The sequence below is a fragment of the Telopea speciosissima genome, chromosome 7, assembly GCF_018873765.1.
Source record: "Telopea speciosissima isolate NSW1024214 ecotype Mountain lineage chromosome 7, Tspe_v1, whole genome shotgun sequence".
Taxonomy (NCBI): Eukaryota; Viridiplantae; Streptophyta; class Magnoliopsida; order Proteales; family Proteaceae; genus Telopea; species Telopea speciosissima.
Window position 1 is genome coordinate 63079338 of NC_057922.1, and position 18428 is coordinate 63097765.

The window sequence follows — 18428 nt, forward strand, 5'->3', positions numbered from 1 at the left end:
ATCCAGCACGGTACTCGTTTGCATGATAGAATTGGAAATTTGGAATGACTTATTAGTATTTAGTATTTACATATTAGTATTTGATGTATAACTGTACAAGTGAGAAGTTATTCAAGTGAGATGGAAAAAGGAGTTGATAGAGGTCTATGTTAAGATTGATGTATTTTACATTATTTACATTTCAAATGCTTGTTTTACATTAATTGTATGATTTGATTGCTTTCTATTTCTAAATTATGTGTAGAATAGGGCCTATCAGTATGTCGTAGACTACCAACCTAGGGTCCGAAGTAACTCCTATTTGGACTTTGATTTTGGAAAATCCGGTAGTATCATTGTGTTTAAATGGCCCACAATAGGCTGTATACCAATTTTCATGACCAAACTGTGTCAAACACCCACCGAAACCATCAAACAAGTTCAAAGAAATAGTGCACCAACTCGCAGAGATCTTGGTCCAACTCGGTTTTTTGGCTGACCAAGTTGGCGATGTGAAGCCTGGGTGGTTCTACTAAAGCTACTTTCAAGTTCTAGTGCAAGATCTGATTTTTATGCAAGTTTCCATCTTCAAACAAGTTGCTGCCAAGGATTCTCTGCAACAACAGTGAGTTGAAGCATTCTCCATCCCCACAATTCTTCTTCTAATCCTCTCACAGCCCAACCCTAACATTCCCCCTTTTTTGTTTTCACTTTTCCCAATACCTAATTTCTGCCCAAACCAAACCAGCCAACAAAATCCCTCCTTTTTTGGATCGAACTCTCCTCTCACCATAAGGGAAACTCGATCCAGGCATAAGCCCTAGGTGACCATCCTAAACCCTAGATTCCCTCATTATTCCCTTTTCAAAAACCCAAAAAACCTAAACCTAACCTGCTGCCAATTGTAGTTTACATACCTAACACCATTAAAACTTAACGAGACCTTCACTGATAGACTCCCCCACATCAACTTGACCTAACCCTACCATCAAACCCTAACCCTAATTTCACAATCTTCACCTATTTTGACCTAGCCGAATTACCTAGCTCATAGCAGATCCTGGTTATTGGCTTCTAGTGGGTCTCCTACCAATCTAGAATGACATTACCAACATAGTGGCTCTATTGTGCAGATAAGACAGGATAATTCTTACCATCAATTCAGAGTGATAATCTTAAACTGCTAGGGCCCTGCCTTTTAAATCTTAATTTTTGAATGAGCCTATCACATATTCTCCACCATCTGTGGATCCTAGCTTTTTACCAACCTCATATGCTCTTTCTGCAGCTTCTGAAATGCAGAAGTGGCATAAGCAGTCACGTGTTTCATCAGCTTCTCAGATCCCATTCTCATAAGGATCCTTAAGGTCTTTAACTGATGTGGGTAAGAGGTTCCAGAAGAAATATGCCCGCAGGAACGAAGACCAGTCAACATAGACCCAGATTTATTTGTCATCATAGGCCAGGCCTAGGCCCAAGCCTAAGGCCAATATTTAGTCCATGCATGAGGAATTTCTAGAAGCAACTAGCAGCCTACAGCCCATGCGTGGAGATATTTATTTCAGTTCCTGTTTTGTTAGTTTCTAATTTTTTTTTTTTTATTTCCTTGTCCAGCACGTTAGTTGTCATTAGAGGAGTTTTTATCTTGTATTACATCTTTATTTTAGTAACTCTCCCACAACCCTACAGAGTCACTAGTTCTTGTAATAGCAGCTTTACTCTTTATAAATAAAGAAGTGGCCATGATTTTTACAGCCAAAAAAATATTGTCATGTGCATGCGAGAAACATCCCTGCTGTGTGAGACAGCAACCCTTGGTGAGATTCTAAGGTGAGGATTGGTGAGAGGCCTTCGAGTTGGTGGGAGACCAACATATCCCTGTTCTTCTCTTCAGTCTTTCAACTGCAGAATTCCATTCAGCCATTGATTCCTTCTTCCTCGAGTTGGTGGGAGACCAACATATCCCTGTTTCAGAGTTATGTTTCCTGAACTCTTCTTCTGTTGGATGTTAAGTCTGAGTCTTCTGTTTGTTTTGTTGATTTGAATCCTATTTTCTAAGCCTACTGTTCTAAGTATGGTGTTACAGGACTAAAGCTCACCAGTTGCTCTTCTTAGCCATCTTTTTTTTTTTAAAAAATTTCTAACGAGGGTGTCCAGACCATCAGTCTGACTAGTCCGGTAGTCCCCCGGGCATGCTGTTCTCAGCCATCTTAAAATTTAGAAACTCCCTGGTAGAAATATTGCGGGCAACATCCTTTTATGCCATGACATTGTGAGAGGATTTGACAGGAAGAACCATGCTCCCTCTATCCTTATGAAGATCGACATCCATAAGGCTTTTGACACTCTCAGATGGGATTTTATAGCTCAAGTTTTGACCAAGATGGGGTTTCCGTTAGTCTTTGTTAATTGGATCTCTTCTTGCATCACCACTCCCATGTTCTCAGTTCTGGTCAATGGCAGCCCGGCAGGTTACTTCGGAGCTTTGGCGGGTATTCGCCAAGGCTGCCCGCTCTCCCCTTATTTATTTACTTTGGCCTTGGAAGTTCTCTATAGAGATATCCAGATTTGCACTGACCAGTTTGCTTATCTCTCCGATGCCCAAGTGCAAAGCCCTTAAGCTTACTCACCTGGCCTTTGCTGATGACTAGATGTTCTTCTCCAAGGCCTCGATCAGCTCGCTTGAGTCTATTCTGCTTTGCCTTCAGCACTTCCATGAGCTTTCAGGTTTGCGCATCAATCCGGCCAAGTCTCTGATGTTCTTTGCAAGGGTGCCTGAGTCAGACAAAGCTACCTTCTTGGAGAAATCAGGTTCTCTTGAAGGTCACCTTCCAGTCAAATACCTAGGGCTTCCTCTGATTCCGGCAAGACTTTCAGCCCACCACTGTACCCCTATGCTTGATCTTATTAGGAAGAGACTCCAACTTTGGAAGGGTAAGCTCTTATCCTATGCTGGGAGAGCGGTTCTCATCAAATCAGTCCTAGAATCTTCCTATATATTCTGGTCTGGTATTTTTGGTCTCCCACAATCGGTTATAAAATCCCTGGAGGCTCTCTTGGCTGCTTTTCTTTGGAAGGGCAAGGATTCTTCTAGATTCCTTCATCCAATCAGCTGGGCGACTGTGTGTCTTCCAAAAAAAGAAGGTGGTCTTGGTACTCGGAGAATAAAAGAAGTGAACTCTGCAGGTATTATCAAGCTCATTTGGAAGATTGCCTCCTAGCAAAAAAGTATTTGGGTTGACTGGTTATGCTCTGGCTTGCTTCGCCAAGACTCTATCTGGACTGCTTCAGCCTCTCCCGATGCTTCTTGGGTTTGGCGTAAGATCCTTGCCAGCCGACATCTAGTTCTACATACCATCCGCTCCAGCATTGGCGATGGCCTCTCCTCTTACTTGTGGTTGGACCACTGGCACCCCATGGGAATCCTCTTACACATGGTCACCCCGAGATCCATTTATGCTTCAGATCTCAACAGACTCTCTTTAGTGGCTGATATCATTGATCAAGACGGTTGGGCTCCTCCTCCTACCTCCTCTACCACTCTTGGCCTTCTCTGGAATGAGCTCCATTCTATTTCCAGAAGGCCTGCCCCTAGAGGTGACTGTGTTACTTGGAAGACAAACAACTCTTGCTCTTTCTCTTCCAAGGCTGCCTGGAATCTTATTAGGATGCATGGACAGTTGGTCCCGTAGCGCAAGCTTCTTTGGTTCAAGCATCACATACCTCGTCACTGCTTCACAGCTTGGAGAATTTTTAACAATTGTTGCCTACCCAGTCTTTCCTTCGTGCTAGACAGATCCCAGTCTCTACGGCCTGTTGCCTTTGCTGGAATGGTATTGAAGACTTGGATCACCTCTTCTTTGAGTGCCCTACTGCCTCTGCCATCTGGAAAGGAATCTTGTCTAAGTGTTGGCCTGCTCGCAGAAGGATCCTCCCTTTCTCAAGGGAATGGATTTGGATTGACATGACCTTCGCCGGCCATTCGATTTGCGACTCCGCTGGCAAATTAGCTTTTTGTGCAGCCCTCAACCACATTTGGATGGAGCGTAACATCAAGAAATGGACCTCCAACTCTCACTCCTTTCAGAAGATTTGGGATTCCATTTCCTTTGAAATCAAAGCTAAGCTCTCGCTAGCTCCTCCATCTTGCTGTACTGACACCCCAAGGAACAGACTCATTGTTGATTCCTGGGGTCTCTCAAATGTTTCTTTTGTTGTTGCAGCCGGCCGCTAGCTTTGCTACAGCCTGGTTTTTATTTTTCTTTCTTCCCCTCGGGGCCTCTTGTTCTCCTTCTCTTTTGGTAATGACATTCTTATTCATCCCAAAAAAAAAAAAAAAAAAATTTAGAAACTTCCTATTTTCTTGACCTTCTAATCTGGTTTTGCAGGTATGTTTAAGGTTTCAAGTTCTATCATCCCATAGGCTAATAATCTCTGATTACAGTTCAATTTCTGACTTCTAATTCTGTTTTGGATACTCACTATTTCTGACATAGGCCATATCTCTTGATCTTACAATCGGAATTGTGTGAAATTTTGAGGGTTTGTTCCAGCCCTAGATAGTCCACTTGACCAGAGTTTCTGGTCCATCTAACCATTGGATTGTCAGTTACAGATTTTCTCCCTAATCTGGTTATTTTACCTGCCCCTGCAGTTCTGGTCTTCTTGTGGAATTTGTGTCCCTACTGTTAGATGATTAGGATACCATTATTAATTCCTTCAGACTTTTATCCATCATCTTCGTTATCTCCGTTAAAGATATCGAAAGATTCAATTGACCAACTAGCTGCCAGCCTAGGGAACCCCTCTCATGACTCTCCATCTCCTTTGCTGGTCCCCCTTTGAGATTTCTGTTTATAAACAAACAGGGTTAGGCTGTGAAATAAAAGATGAATTCCATAACCCAACTGAAAAAATCAACTGACGCGAAGTCCCAAAATCTGCCACTTTCAAATCCACACTTTCCATCACTTGAGGATCCCCCATTGGATGAACAGAGTTCCGTGCAAGACAAGAATCATCATCTGTTTTTCTTCCAGTAGAATACACCAATTCTATGGGGCTCAGCCTCAGTGGCCACAGCAGCGGAGCTACAACAAAGGACATTACCTAGCTGTAAAGGGCCAACGTAATGGCATTTGTAGTTGTGGAAACTTGGAGCTCAATGATTTGCCAGTACAGAAAAGTGGAGTTTAAATTTCCAGAATGCACTCTGAGCCCCTTACCTGGAATCTATTGACCAAAATATTGACCCCCTCTCCTTCTAATCCCCCTTCACTATCTCTTTTCACTTCATGTATCCTTTCCATGGAAGATCGTTATTACGGGTCTGATGCAGCTATGCAGGAAAATCCTCAAGAAGAATTTAGTGACGGAAATAATCCACCGTACTTAAAGATAGTGCTTCCAGTCACCAGATCTATGGTCTGTACAAACAATCAAATCATAAAATTCTTCTCAGCCATGCTCCCGCATCACGGTCTGGCCCGTTCCATACAATTTTCAACCGACAATGTGAGGACCATAAGGTATCAGATTGGGTATCATCCGATTCTGAAACCGATACCAATACATACCAGCCATATCAGGTTGGATCGACAATTTTGCCCTCTAGATTCAGATACCCTTTTTTTAACTAGTTTGCCCCCAAAACCATGTTAACAGCGATCCGGTATCGGCCAGGTATGGGTATCAGTGTCGGCCATTCCGATACCAATTCCTAAAACCATGGACAGGATACACATATGACCAGATCTGCCCATGTCACATCTCAGTCTAGATAAGCAAGCTCATATTTTTTATTTGTCACGGCACAGAGAATCCGTTACTTTGCCATTGATTTATATAAGAGATACTGGTTATTGCACATGTAATTCAGAAATTAAAATTTACATCTCCAATTTCTGGAGATTAACAACTCTATTGCATTAAGCAATAGTTAATAAGATTTGGGGAAAAGAAACATCATACATTTCTCTCAATTAAGCAATATTAATCCATAATTAAAACCTAGATCCATCAGTAAATGCCTTTAACAAACAGATCCTGTAAGAGCAACATTCAAGTTTCATAACAGTATGAAAGACAAAAACATTTAAGCCACCGCAGCCCAGAAATATGATTTATTCTTCCTAATATGGTTAACCAATACAAACGAACAACATGTCACCAACCTGAGCAAGGTCACCGGTGGCGTAATCTCGGAGCAGCACATGACCATTTGGCTGGAAAAGAATGAGTGTCATCACAGTTTAACAGTAAGGTTAAGGAGATACCCTGTGAAATATGAGCCTGAGAAATTTTAAAGCAGTGAATATAATCATCCCTTACTTTAAGAACTTTTCTGATGTTCTGTAAGACTAGAAGCATTTTTTCTGGAGCCACTGCAGATAACATAAAAATCTGCTTAAAATGTCAGCTGCTTGACTAAATAACATGATCACCAGGGGGGAAAAAGTAGCAATAAGCAAACACAACAGCAAAAAGTTTATCAGAAAACCTATGAAGAAAAGCAGCCATCCACCAGGAGACTGCAGTTCCTAGTGAGCAGAACACTAAGCAATTGCATAGAAGCATAAATTCAATACCATGGTCACAATGTCAACCGAAGATGGTTTGATCTCCTTGCTTAAATCATCAACAGTCAGATCACAAACGAAAGCATTGATACTGCCCTCCATGAAGTCTTTGTGAGCCTGCAATAAGCAGAGGGAATCTAGAGACACTGGTAAATTATGAAACCCATGGATATACAGAATATAAAACTCAACCCAACCATGCTTTTCCAAACTAAATGGTACATATAAACAGAAAATCTTCCTTAAAAAACATGCAACTAGGATATAGCTGTTTATCTGTATCTTCTATATACTGATGCAAGACAAAGATATAAGCATGCTGTAATCCTGACAAATCACAGCCTGCGGACATTTCCAGAAGAAGCATCAACATTACATCACCTAAAGGAAGAAGCACCAAATGCAGCAAATCCAAGCAATTGAACTGACAAGATTGATGCTGAAGCAAGCACTTGTAGGCAAACTGTAATTGCTCGAGACAAATGCATCGACCTTTGCAAATTCCTTCAATTCCATAATGATCCCCAATGTAAATTGTTCATTCATGGTCTTACAGTGGCAAAGGGATGTACTTTGGCATGGAATGAACATACCTAACTTCATCAGAGTGATGAATTTCTACTTTCATGAATGGTCAACAACAGCATCCTTCAAATAATTCATATGCATGATTAATTTTGGACTTGTGCAACTATTAAATCTGAATTGTATCCTTGGTCTCCTTTCTTTTTCCAGATAAATAACAGATTCGATCAAAGCAGGAGAGAGAAAACACCAACACCACCAACCAAGAAGTTCAAAAGTTCCATGTCACACTACAGTATTGCCACTCTTAGTTTCAAAGCCAACAGTCAATCCCACCTCTTGCCAATCGAACTGGCAATAGAGTAAAAACTAATACGACAGAGTCCTAAATTAAATATAAATCTGACTGCCTTCAAAATGGAAGAATGAAACAAGTGATAGCACATAATAAGGTAGCATCAAAGAAAAATCCAGAAAACTGTGTGGGAAAAGAATCTCTGCAGGTTCTTTCTTTATCCTCAAGTAAAAAAATTATTGTCACTTCCTGGTCATAAAAATGAATAGATCTTTTTTTTTTTTTTTTGGTAAGATACAAATGAATAGATCCACTTAACCTGACAGCTGATGCTCATGTTAGATTATTAATCCAAATTGTCAAATGGAGCAGTAAAATCAACTAAATAACACAAATTTAGGAGAATTCTCCCAAACAATTCACATCTTGTCAATGGAACACAGGAAAAATCTTTTTGAGAAAATGCATACCTTCACCAAGTCAATGGCTCGTGGTGAGAAATCACAGGCATGAACAAAAATATCTGGGTACATTGCAAGCAGAGGAAAGATAGTGTTTCCAGCACCACAGCCAACCTGCTTAATGGAAACAGCGATTGAGCAGCACAATAGATAGTGAATTAACAGTAAAGCATTTTAAGACCGGACAAGAAAAATATGGAAAACTAGTAAGAAAATGGAAAAGTCACAACTTCTTTAGCAGTAGCAGAACACATACATGAACATGTACGTAGAAAATGGAAGATATAAATACAATCAAATGAACTCAGTTCATTAATGACTAGATACAACACAACCAGCTTCTATGAAAACGGCAAGGAGATTTTCACCATCTCCAAGCCAGATTTAATGAACAATTTATTTACTGCATATGAAATACCATCACTAAAGTAGACATCTTCACAAATAAAAAAGAATAAATTGGTCCCAAACTATATGTTCCAGGAAATTGAAACGAATAACAAAAGAAGCAAAGGACACAAGAACCAATTTGACAAAAAAAAAAAAAAAAAAAGTTCAAGCCAGTTCATCTTTGGCCCTTTCTTGTCCATTAACACCTCCAATTAGCACCATTCATTTCTTGCTAAAGCATCCACTGACCTTTGTTGCACATGTTCCAACCATCTCGAACTATTTTCCCTCATCTGATCACTTATCCGTGCTATTCATAAGTTCCCTAAAATGTATCCATTTCTAATCTATCCTTAGTTTTTTCACTCATGATTGCAACATCCTAATCTCGGTTATAAACTTGTACCGATTCCAGTTATGCATATATTAGCTTTTTGGGCAAATTACGTGTACACCCCCTGTACTTTGCCTAAAGTAATAATAAACCCGAAGTTTCAAAAAACACACTGGTACACCCCCTCTATTTTTCAAAAAATACAAAATTAACAGTCCGTTAGCAAGTAAACGTTACGTGATGACGTGGGTTTTAAACTGGACATGAAACGACTGTTTTACCCTTATCTTTCATAGTTTTTTTTTATTTTTTTATTTTGATATTAAAACAAACCTCCTTTTCTGCCTGCACAAAACATGAATCTTTGTCTCTTTTGACACTCTTCGACGGATCCGAAAACTGAACCTGAAAATATCTCCTTTCTTTCTCTTTCTTTTCTTCATCATTGGACGCAAGGAACGAAACCAGAGCAAGCTAGAGCTAGGGTTAGGGTTGTTAGGGTTTGAGAGAATGGACGGTGGTGGTGGCTATGGCTTTCCACGACCATGACTGCAAGCCGATGCAATCGGTGGAAGATGTTAGGTAGGGGCACAGAAGGAGGTTGCAGCACCGAGGAGAAACCTTGCGCAATTTCTAGGGTTTCTTCCATCAAAATTCTCGTAAGGAGAGAGGAACCTGTTGGTGTTGATTTCTATGTACAGGCGCAGAAGGCTTTGTCCGTGCGTTCACCTTATGATACCGAAGAGGCCGTGCTCTCGAGGGTTCCTACTCTTCCCTTTGGGTTGTCTGATTTCTTGTCTAAGTATTCTGAGAGTCGGAAGAGGCATAAGAAATCTTATTCTTGGGTGGGGATGCAGGTTTAGAAAGAACTCCTTCGCCTTTGGGAGTTGGTACTTTGCCTCAGCCAGAAAAAGAGTCTTTAGCAGCAGAACCTTCTTAGTTGACATTGTTGTCTACTGGTTTGCAATGGTTGTTGGGTTCCAGGAATAAACTTCTACTTACTTATAAACAACCTTCCAAGAAAAGGAAACTCAAGGGTGCGGATGCAGGTTTAGAAAGACTGGTATTTACACAGCTTCAGAAGGACAAGAGTCACTGCTCTGCATGTTTATTGCTTGGGTGGCAATGGGGAAACCATTGAACAGAATGTTGGTTTGTGCATTATGTAACGTTTCAGTACATCAGAAGTGCTACGGCGTGACACTTTTCCAGATGAACCGTGGTTGTGCTCTTGGTGCAAACTGACTGGTGATGTTGAAAATTCTGAGGTGGGAAATGTCTCTGTGAACAATGGTGTTGAGGTTTGGTTGAGGCCATGTGTGCTTTGTACTAAACAGGGTGGTGCTCTAAAACCGATTGCCAAGGATGCTGCTGAAACCGAAGACATTGGTACTGTGAAGTTTGCTCAGTTGGTTTGTTGTCAATGACTGCCTGAGGTGCACGTATAGGACTTGAGGAAGATGGAACTGGAGGTTGCAGGTGTAGCCGGAGGTTGAAGGTGTAGCAGGAGGTTGCAGATGCTCGCACAAGCAAAGTCGCATGCAACGGTCATATTAAAAGGGGAAGGATTTGTGGTGAAAGGGTAAAAAGTCATTTCATGTCCAGTTTAAAGCCCACGTCATCACTTAACGTTTACTTGCAATCGGACTGTTAATTTTGAGTTTTTTTGAAAAATAGAGGGGGTGTACAAGTGCTTTTTGATGGTCCTAAAGTTATCTTATGAGATTTAACCTTTAATCTTTATGGAACGTGTTGATCAAACAAAACAATACAATACAATAGAAGCTCCTCTCGACATAATCTTCCTCATTCTAAAGCAACGTCTCCCTTGGTCACTCCATCCTCATTTATGATATACAAGATGAAGAAAACACTCACTCTAAAGTATCTATTGATTATTAATCCCAGCTACTCCTTCACCTATACAACTATTTTTACTAAAATCACAATCTAATCTGCTTTAGTCTGGGCTCATCTTAAAAACTTTTGAATACCGAAGCATCTCCATACTTCAAACTTGCCATGTCTAACTCTTTTCTGGTTAGGTCATTTAAAACAATATCACCAACAAACAGCATACACCATGGGATTTCATCCTGTATGTCTCTAGTAAACTCAAACATGGTTAAAATGAAGAGATATAGGCTCGATGCGGACTCCTAGTATAGGCCATAATGTAGAAGGGGTTCAACTAAGAAGTAAGAACCACTCTACAATAGGATCAATAATAGTCGAAACAGAACACCAAAATAGAAACTAAATCAGAATTAGAAACTTAGTAAATAAGAACCAAACCAGCAGCAGGAATGGCTCCAAAGTATAATCGAGTGAAGGCCTAGGCAAGGATGGTTTGTGATCCAAATATCAGCCAATTCTAATGCTTGGTTGTAAAGTTATTCAAGTCAGAAGTTTGTAGCAGATTCTGGGCATAACTGAGATAGCAGGTGCAGCAGTCCTTCACTTGATTGTGTAAACAGCAGCAGCAGTACTTGGTGATGATTATGGATTGATTCAAGTCTTCAAAGAGTTCTCCAGCAGTAGTTTATTGCAGTCACAAGATGGCAGCAACAGTAGGGGTCGATTGGAAGAACAAAAAAAGAAAATAGAACGATAGATAGAAAGGGGGATAGGGATAGGAGGGGGGTAGGCAATCCCAGCCTTGAGTTTATCACCCACAGCTATCTTGAAAGGCAAATTCTTTCTCAGAATTGAAGGCAAGCATTGCTTGTAAATTTCATTAATCAATTGGAGACTCTTTCTTACAATGGGTGACAATTTTATAGCTTAGGCAAGCTTACGAAATAGAAAGTAAGAAAATAGAAACTTTCTAAATAAAATAGGCAGTAGGAAAATAGAAACTATTAAGACTTTATAGGATCTAGCCTTCTAAACAAACAAGGAAACAAAAATAGAAACTAACTAAAATTAGAAGCCACCTAAATGAAATAAAATCAACTTTCTAAAACTGAAAATAGAAACTAAACTTTGGTAGCATTAGGTTTAGGGGTGCAAGTTTGGCCCTGACGGCCCCCCGCTCTGAGCCCGAATAGGGCCTGGGTTGAGATACCTTGGCCCTGAGGGCGGGTCAGAGTTGGGAATTTTCGGCCCCGAGTCAGGGTCGGGTCAGAGTTGAAGCCTCGGGCTAAGCCCGGCCCGGCCCAACCCGACCCTGTCCTCTTCTTCCTATTCTTTCTTCTTCTTTTTTTTTGTTCTTATTCTTGTTCTTCCTCTTCTTTCTTCTTTCTATTCTTCTTCTTCTTCTTCTCAGCCTGACCAGCTCATGCATCTCCCTTTCCCAGCCTGACCAGCCCATTCATCTCCCTTTCCCAGCTTGTCCAACCCATGCATCTCCCTTTCCCAGCCTAACCAGCCCATTCATCTCCCTTTCCCAGCTTGGCTAACCCATGCATCTCCCTTCCCCCCCATGATTAGGGTCAATCCGGGTCAGCCCGGCCCGACCACGAGGGCAGGTCAAGGTTGGATTTTTCTGGTCCTGAGTCAGGGTCGGGTCAAGCTTGGGCCCATCTATGGGGACTCAGGATTGGGCTAGGGTTTTAAAAGACCCGGCCCAACCCGACCCTGTTGCAGCCCTAATTAGGATAGGATCTTTCTCCACTTGATGGGCCACAAGATCTTCTAAAAACCATCCCCACACAAGGCAAATATGGGCTATGACATTTTTCACGTGAACAATACCATGAACAGTGTTTTGATCTTGTTTACTTCATATTTGATCTACATTGATTGAAAGAGTTGCAGTTTCTCCTCCAATAGTTCTAAAATTAGCAACAGTTTCATATACTCTTGTAAAGGAGTATGTTAGTGGTCAGTTTACAATTTAAATCCAACAATCGTCCGGATATTTGGAGAAATTTAAAGAGAAGCAAATTAATGAATTCATGAATGGTGAAGTGGACTGAATTACCTCTAAAACAACCTTTCTTCCATCTCCCTGAAAATCCAAAATATTCACTGCATTAACAACCCAGGGTAGCGAGAAAAAAATAAAAGGAAAGAGAAGAAGATGTTCGTTCCAAGGACTCACATGAAAGTAGCGACCCCATTCCTTGTCCAGGTAGTGCCGATCCTTGAAGAACTGATGAAAACAAAAAATCCCTTAATGTCATCGATTGTATAATCGTTATAAGAAGCAAAGTTAATGAGTTCTACCAGTAACTTCGTGGTTAATTCTAGGGAGGAACTCACTCTGTCTTGATGTCGCTTGTAGAAGACATCCCAATACTTCTTGGCATCTCTCTCATACTTCTCTGCCAAAGATTCATATACATAGAAGGATGAGACTCTAACTTTGTGAACTGAAAGCGAGAACGAAAAGGGAGTACACTAGCAGAGATAAAAAGACATTTTTCAGTTGCTCACCTCTCCAGAAAGGAGAGACTCCGGTGGAAGACGTTGGGTAAATCTGCACCTTCGCTGATTGTTGTTGCTCGGCCACCTCTTCCCCGCCCGACTCCATTATCGAATTAAGGTTTCCCTTCAGTTCTTCGGAGACGGTAAAAACAAAATGCCCGCACGGAACGGCCCAACTGGCCTATTATTCGGTCCAACAAAATATTAAAAAATACTTTAAAAAAAAGCTAAAAAACTAAAAATAATATGTTAATTATGATTGAGTGGTCGAGTTAGGTAAATGTGAAATAGGTCTATGGAGCGTTCTTCTCTCGTGACCATTGATTTCACCAAGCATAATCTGAGTCGTTGAACGATTTCCCCCAGTTCCCAAAACCGGTTGTGATAATGACAGCAGGTCATTATTTAAAATCCATATCAACGGCTTTGACGTTGAATCCCACAGACGTCTCTGCTCTTCCGGAATCTTAGGGAGAGTTGGAGAGTGGGACGTCTCTGCTCTCCCCCGTACACTATAATTCTCTTTTAGCGATCTCTGTCTTTCTCTCTCTGGATCCAACTCCTCTTCAGCGCACATCGTGCGACTGGGGAGCTCCGATCTACATCGCCGCATGCATCCCGGTGCAGTGGTGTATGGATTGAGGCCTCTCCAGTCAGACGATGTGTGCTGGACATCATCCCGCGCAGGAGAGGAGCTCAATCCTCTCTCTATACCTGCTATTAAAATCTGTTTTAAGGAACTCTCTCTCTGTACCTGCTATTGTTTATACTTCTCTCTCTTGTCTCTCTGGGGTATCCATCTCATTTCCACTTCAACTTTTTTCAATTGGTTTCGTTCCGGCTTCGGCAACTCAGCACAAGACTCTGGTTGAAGAATAAGAAGAAGAAGAAGAAAAATTACCTGATGGGTTTCCTTGAATTCCTTGTTGAAACATAAGCCACGCAAGAAGAGTTCTTTTAATTTTGAGAAATTTATGAAACACCCCTTGAAAATGGATTGAAACTTAGATCACCCCCTAAAATTGAAAATACTCAGATCACCCCCTCTATACTAACGGTGTTCTGCTGTTAATTATTATTGTAAAAAGACTCTTTTAGCCTTGTCCTAAAACTTTAGAATTAAATTTACAATACTACCTTTTCCCTCTCCTTCTTCCCCAAATCGCTAAACCAAGAATGAGACTGGAGAAAACCCATTTAGGATTTTAATAACCACCACTGTGGTCTCTTGCGGTGATCGAACCAGAGGCCGGCGGCCAAGCTCAAACACGGCCAACGACCGTCAAGGTCCAATGGCCATAACCCCGGCCTTAGATGCTGGTGAAACCCCCCAAAAAAAAAAAAATCCTTAAACAACTTTTCCCCTGTTTGGTGAAGAAAACCCATTAAGGAACCTATCTGTGCAAGCCAAGATCAAAAAAATCTTCATGCCTGCTCTGAGCTTCTCCATGACTGAAGGAAAGACCTTCGAAAGGGGTGGAATAAGTCTTAAGAAACCAACTGAATCTGATGGTCAGATTCAAATTAATTTCAAAAATCAAATCTGAAAGAAAAAAACCCCAAAAAACAGGGTACCGCCATTGATACATCCAAGATTCACAGACCAATCAGCGGCCGCCACGTGTCACATGGAGACCCGCCCCAGAACCAAGGAGAACAAATCTGGGGTCCCACCCGGGCGCGGCTAACACCCAGGCACGGCCTACACCAGGCTCGGCCTCACCCAAGCGCGGCCACTAGGCGCGGCCTGCACCCACTCGTGGCCTCACCCAGGAGCGGCCTACACCCAGGCGCGGCATCGTGGACGCGGACGTGACGTACACGGATACCGGGGCCACTCGTCTATGACCCAATCGTGTCACTGCAGCCTCATGTCACCACCAGGACTCTAGGCCACCGCTTAGAAGTCACGTCACCCAGACGGATTCAAGCACCAATAACGTTATCACCACACGCGGGTATCTATCCAACAAGGATCTTGATGCCACCAGGACACTCCCTCCCGCGGGGAGATGGCCAATCAGGATAGAGCCCCGTTACCCAGGGCCTCTATCCACTCAACGGCACACTCGCCATTAAACTGGGACTCTCCACACCGCCATACACTACTATAAAAGGCATGGTACACAACCCCATCAAAGGATTTCTAAACTCATATTGAATAATGACTATTCATCTGTTTACTCAGGAGATCTAACTTTGGCATCGGAGAGCCCCAGGCCGAAATCACACCGGTTCTCTCTGTTGACCCCTTGGTCCACTTGCAGGTGACGGCACTCGCAGGACCGCTCTACGATTTCTTGACGCAACAGATTGGCGCCGTCTTTAGGAACGATGCTAGCCATTACAGCTACTAGCTCGCTTCCATAATCATTCAATGGCATGAAGGAAGACTACCACCACCAACAACGGAGCAAGGAATGGATCACCACCCCCAGAGTGCTCTCGCCGCAGAGCCAACGACCAAGACCATGTCCCTCTGGAGGAAGAGATCCCCCTTAATGACCAGTTTGTGGTCGACGAGCCCAACAATGATGAGGCAGACGATGTGGTGGTGGAGGTGATACCTGACCCCAATGCTCCAGCCACTGTGGGTCAGATCAACGACCTGCAATGACAGATCCTCGATGAACAACGACTCTTTCGAGAATACTTGACACAGCGTGCAACGTCTCACCGTCGAAGGACTTCGCCATCAGCATGGGTGGAGTCCGTACCTCGACAAGAGCTGAACCCTAGGAGATCATCTCCCAGGGGCGTGAGATCTGAGAGACTTGAGCAACGGGCAACCCCCACTCCGCAACGGGGGGAGCCTTCCCAGCATCCCAGGAGAACAAGAGACCTCTCGCCACGGTCAGAACGTGGGAGGACGCCAACACCCAGGGCTAGGGTGTCTAGCCCGCAGAGATCGGTCCGGAGGTCTGTGTTCGACGGGCGACTTGAAGAAGGTCACATACCCCGACGAAGCCGAACCTACAGAGAGGATAGCCCCTCACCTTCACGACAGGGTTCATCACTGCGTGACCATTCACCATCCCGTCAACACTCAAGGCGGGAGGGGACATCCAGGAGAGAGCGTGAATGGGGTCACAGCGAACGTCCGGCCAGGCATGAGGGACAGACACGGGACGAGGAGCCCGATCAAAGACTCCGCGACCTGGATGAGAAGCAGACCAAAGGCGATACACATTCCATACCTGGACAACATCCATTCTCAGCAGATATCATGTCAGCCATGCTACCTTCCAGGTTTCGATTACCCACCTTTAAACTTTACAGCGGTACCACTGACCCTAATGACCACATCAACTACTTTAATGGCATGATGACATTGTATGGTGGGTCGGACGTGGTCTCCTGTCGGGCATTCCCTGCATCCCTCAAGGGAGCAACCACATCATGGTTCTCCAAGCTATGACCGAGATCTATATGCTCGTTCGTTGAGCTATGTGAATAGTTCGTCACCCGCTTCCAAAGCAGTGTCAAGCAGAAGAAGACCACCGCCAATCTACTGAACGTGGTACAAAACCTTGGGGAATCTCTCAGGGAGTACGTTACCAGGTTCACCTAGGAGTCCCTGGAGGTTCAAGACTTGGATGACCAGACACAGCATGCAGCCCTAGCAGGAGGTATCAGGGACCTGGACTTGATCAAGGACCTAGCACGTCATGAGACCAGGACTATGAAAGAGCTCCTGGAGCGATGCAACGAGTTTGTAAATATGGCCGAGGTACTACACGCTAGAACGAAGATAATCGAGGCCAAGCCGCAGGACAACAAGAGGTTAGCACCTGATGACCGCAAAGAAGGTAAGAGGTCAAGGACAGAGCGTCGACAAGAGAGGGGCGATCGCCCATCTGGGAGGACAGACCGTTGTCCAGAGAGAAGTGAGAGGGCAAAGCACCCCTGAGTTCACACCACTAAACACCACCAGGTCCCAGATACTCATGCAGATCCAAGACCATGACCTACTCCATTGGCCACAACCCATGCTAGCAGGACCAGAGAAGCGAAACCCTAACAAGTACTGTCTCTTCCACAAAGAGAATAGGCACGACACGGAGGAGTGCTATCAATTGAAGAGAGAGATAGAACAACTTGTAAGAGTAGGAAGCTTGAACAAGTATGTGAAGGGGAGACATGACAACCGCTCAGGCCAAGGAGGCAGAGGTCGTGACCTAGACAGAGTGGAACCGAGACGAGAAGAAAGAAGAACAGATTAAGAGAGAGACTGCCCAAAAGAGCGAAGAGATGCAACAGAACCTAGTGGCACCAAGGGACCTCCTATCCTCACCATACTTGGAGGATCGAGGCAAGAGTCCACCAAAAAAGCTAAAGCTCATGCCAGGTTCGTGGGAGTGGTGGAGAAGCCAAGCAAGATAGCTAAGATCGAGGCAGTGATCTCCTTCTCGGATGAAGACCTGGAAGGATTAAACTTCCCACATGACGATGCCCTGGTAGTACAGGTGGAGGTAGCCAACCGGCCTGAACACAGGGTGCTGATAGACACAGGGGCGTCTATTGACGTACTCTCCTTGGACGCCTATCGACAGTTCGGGTTCGGGGACGATCAGCTCAAACCCGAGCCTACTTACCTCCATGGATTCTCAGGTGCCACCGCCTCCATCAGAGGTACCATAGAACTACCCGTCACCTTTAGGGTACACCCTCGATAAGTGACTATCATGGTGAATTTCATGGTAGTCAAGTCCGTGGTGTCCTTCAACGGCCTCCTAGGGTGACCATCTCTGACAGCCCTTAGAGGAATTATATCGCCACTTCACCTGAAGATGAAGTTCCCCACCGAGAATGGGGTAGGCGAAGTCTGAGGAGATCAGAAGAAAGCAAGGGAGTGCTACGCCACCTTCATGAAAAAGAACAATGGTAACACCCATGGAATGGCGCTCTGCCTAGAGAACATGGTCAGTGACCAGAGAGATGAACTGGCAGAGAGAAGGGGAAGACCAGTGGAAGACCTCATCCCATGGGTCCTCAGCCAGGATGACCCCTCCAAGGTCGTTTAGGTTGGCTCGCTACTAAGCAACGAACAGAAAGAAGGGCTTGGACACCTCCTCCAAGAGAACATGGATGTCTTTGCATGGTCGACCTCCGACATGCCGGGAATACCACGTTCCATAGCTGAGCATTGACTACATGTTGACCCAACCAGGACGCCCATTCAACAGAAGCGGCGTAACTTCGCCCTTGACCGATAAGCAGCAATCAAGGAAGAGGTCAAAAAGTTAAGCCAATCGGGGTTCATCAGAAAGGAGAAGTTCCCAACCTGGCTCGCAAACGTGGTCATGGTACCAAAGCCAAGTGGAAAGTGGAGGACGTGTGTCGACTACACCGACCTGAATAATGCATGCCCAAAGGATGAGTACCCACTGCCCAGGATCGACCTACTGATCGACGCTACCGCCGGCCATGAGATGCTGAGTTTCATGGATGCCTACTCCGGATACAACCAAATCCTCATGCATGAGGGTGATGAG

The 18428-nt window shown here is 43.7% G+C and overlaps 1 protein-coding gene across 1 annotated transcript in view; it reads right to left on the reverse strand.

The window, feature by feature from the left end:
* The window catches only part of LOC122669689, a 48172-nt gene extending 35068 nt beyond the window's left edge, over window positions 1–13104 (reverse strand). The window contains exons 1-8 of the mRNA XM_043866519.1: window positions 12943–13104; window positions 12769–12830; window positions 12608–12658; window positions 12488–12514; window positions 7848–7952; window positions 6567–6674; window positions 6310–6381; window positions 6153–6203 (exon numbers count right to left, since the gene is read on the reverse strand). Coding sequence (XP_043722454.1) covers window positions 6153–6203; window positions 6310–6381; window positions 6567–6674; window positions 7848–7952; window positions 12488–12514; window positions 12608–12658; window positions 12769–12830; window positions 12943–13039 — 573 coding nt within the window. The 5' untranslated portion in view covers window positions 13040–13104. The remainder of the gene's footprint in view (window positions 1–6152; window positions 6204–6309; window positions 6382–6566; window positions 6675–7847; window positions 7953–12487; window positions 12515–12607; window positions 12659–12768; window positions 12831–12942) is intronic.
* Between the last annotated feature and the right edge of the window lie 5324 nt (window positions 13105–18428).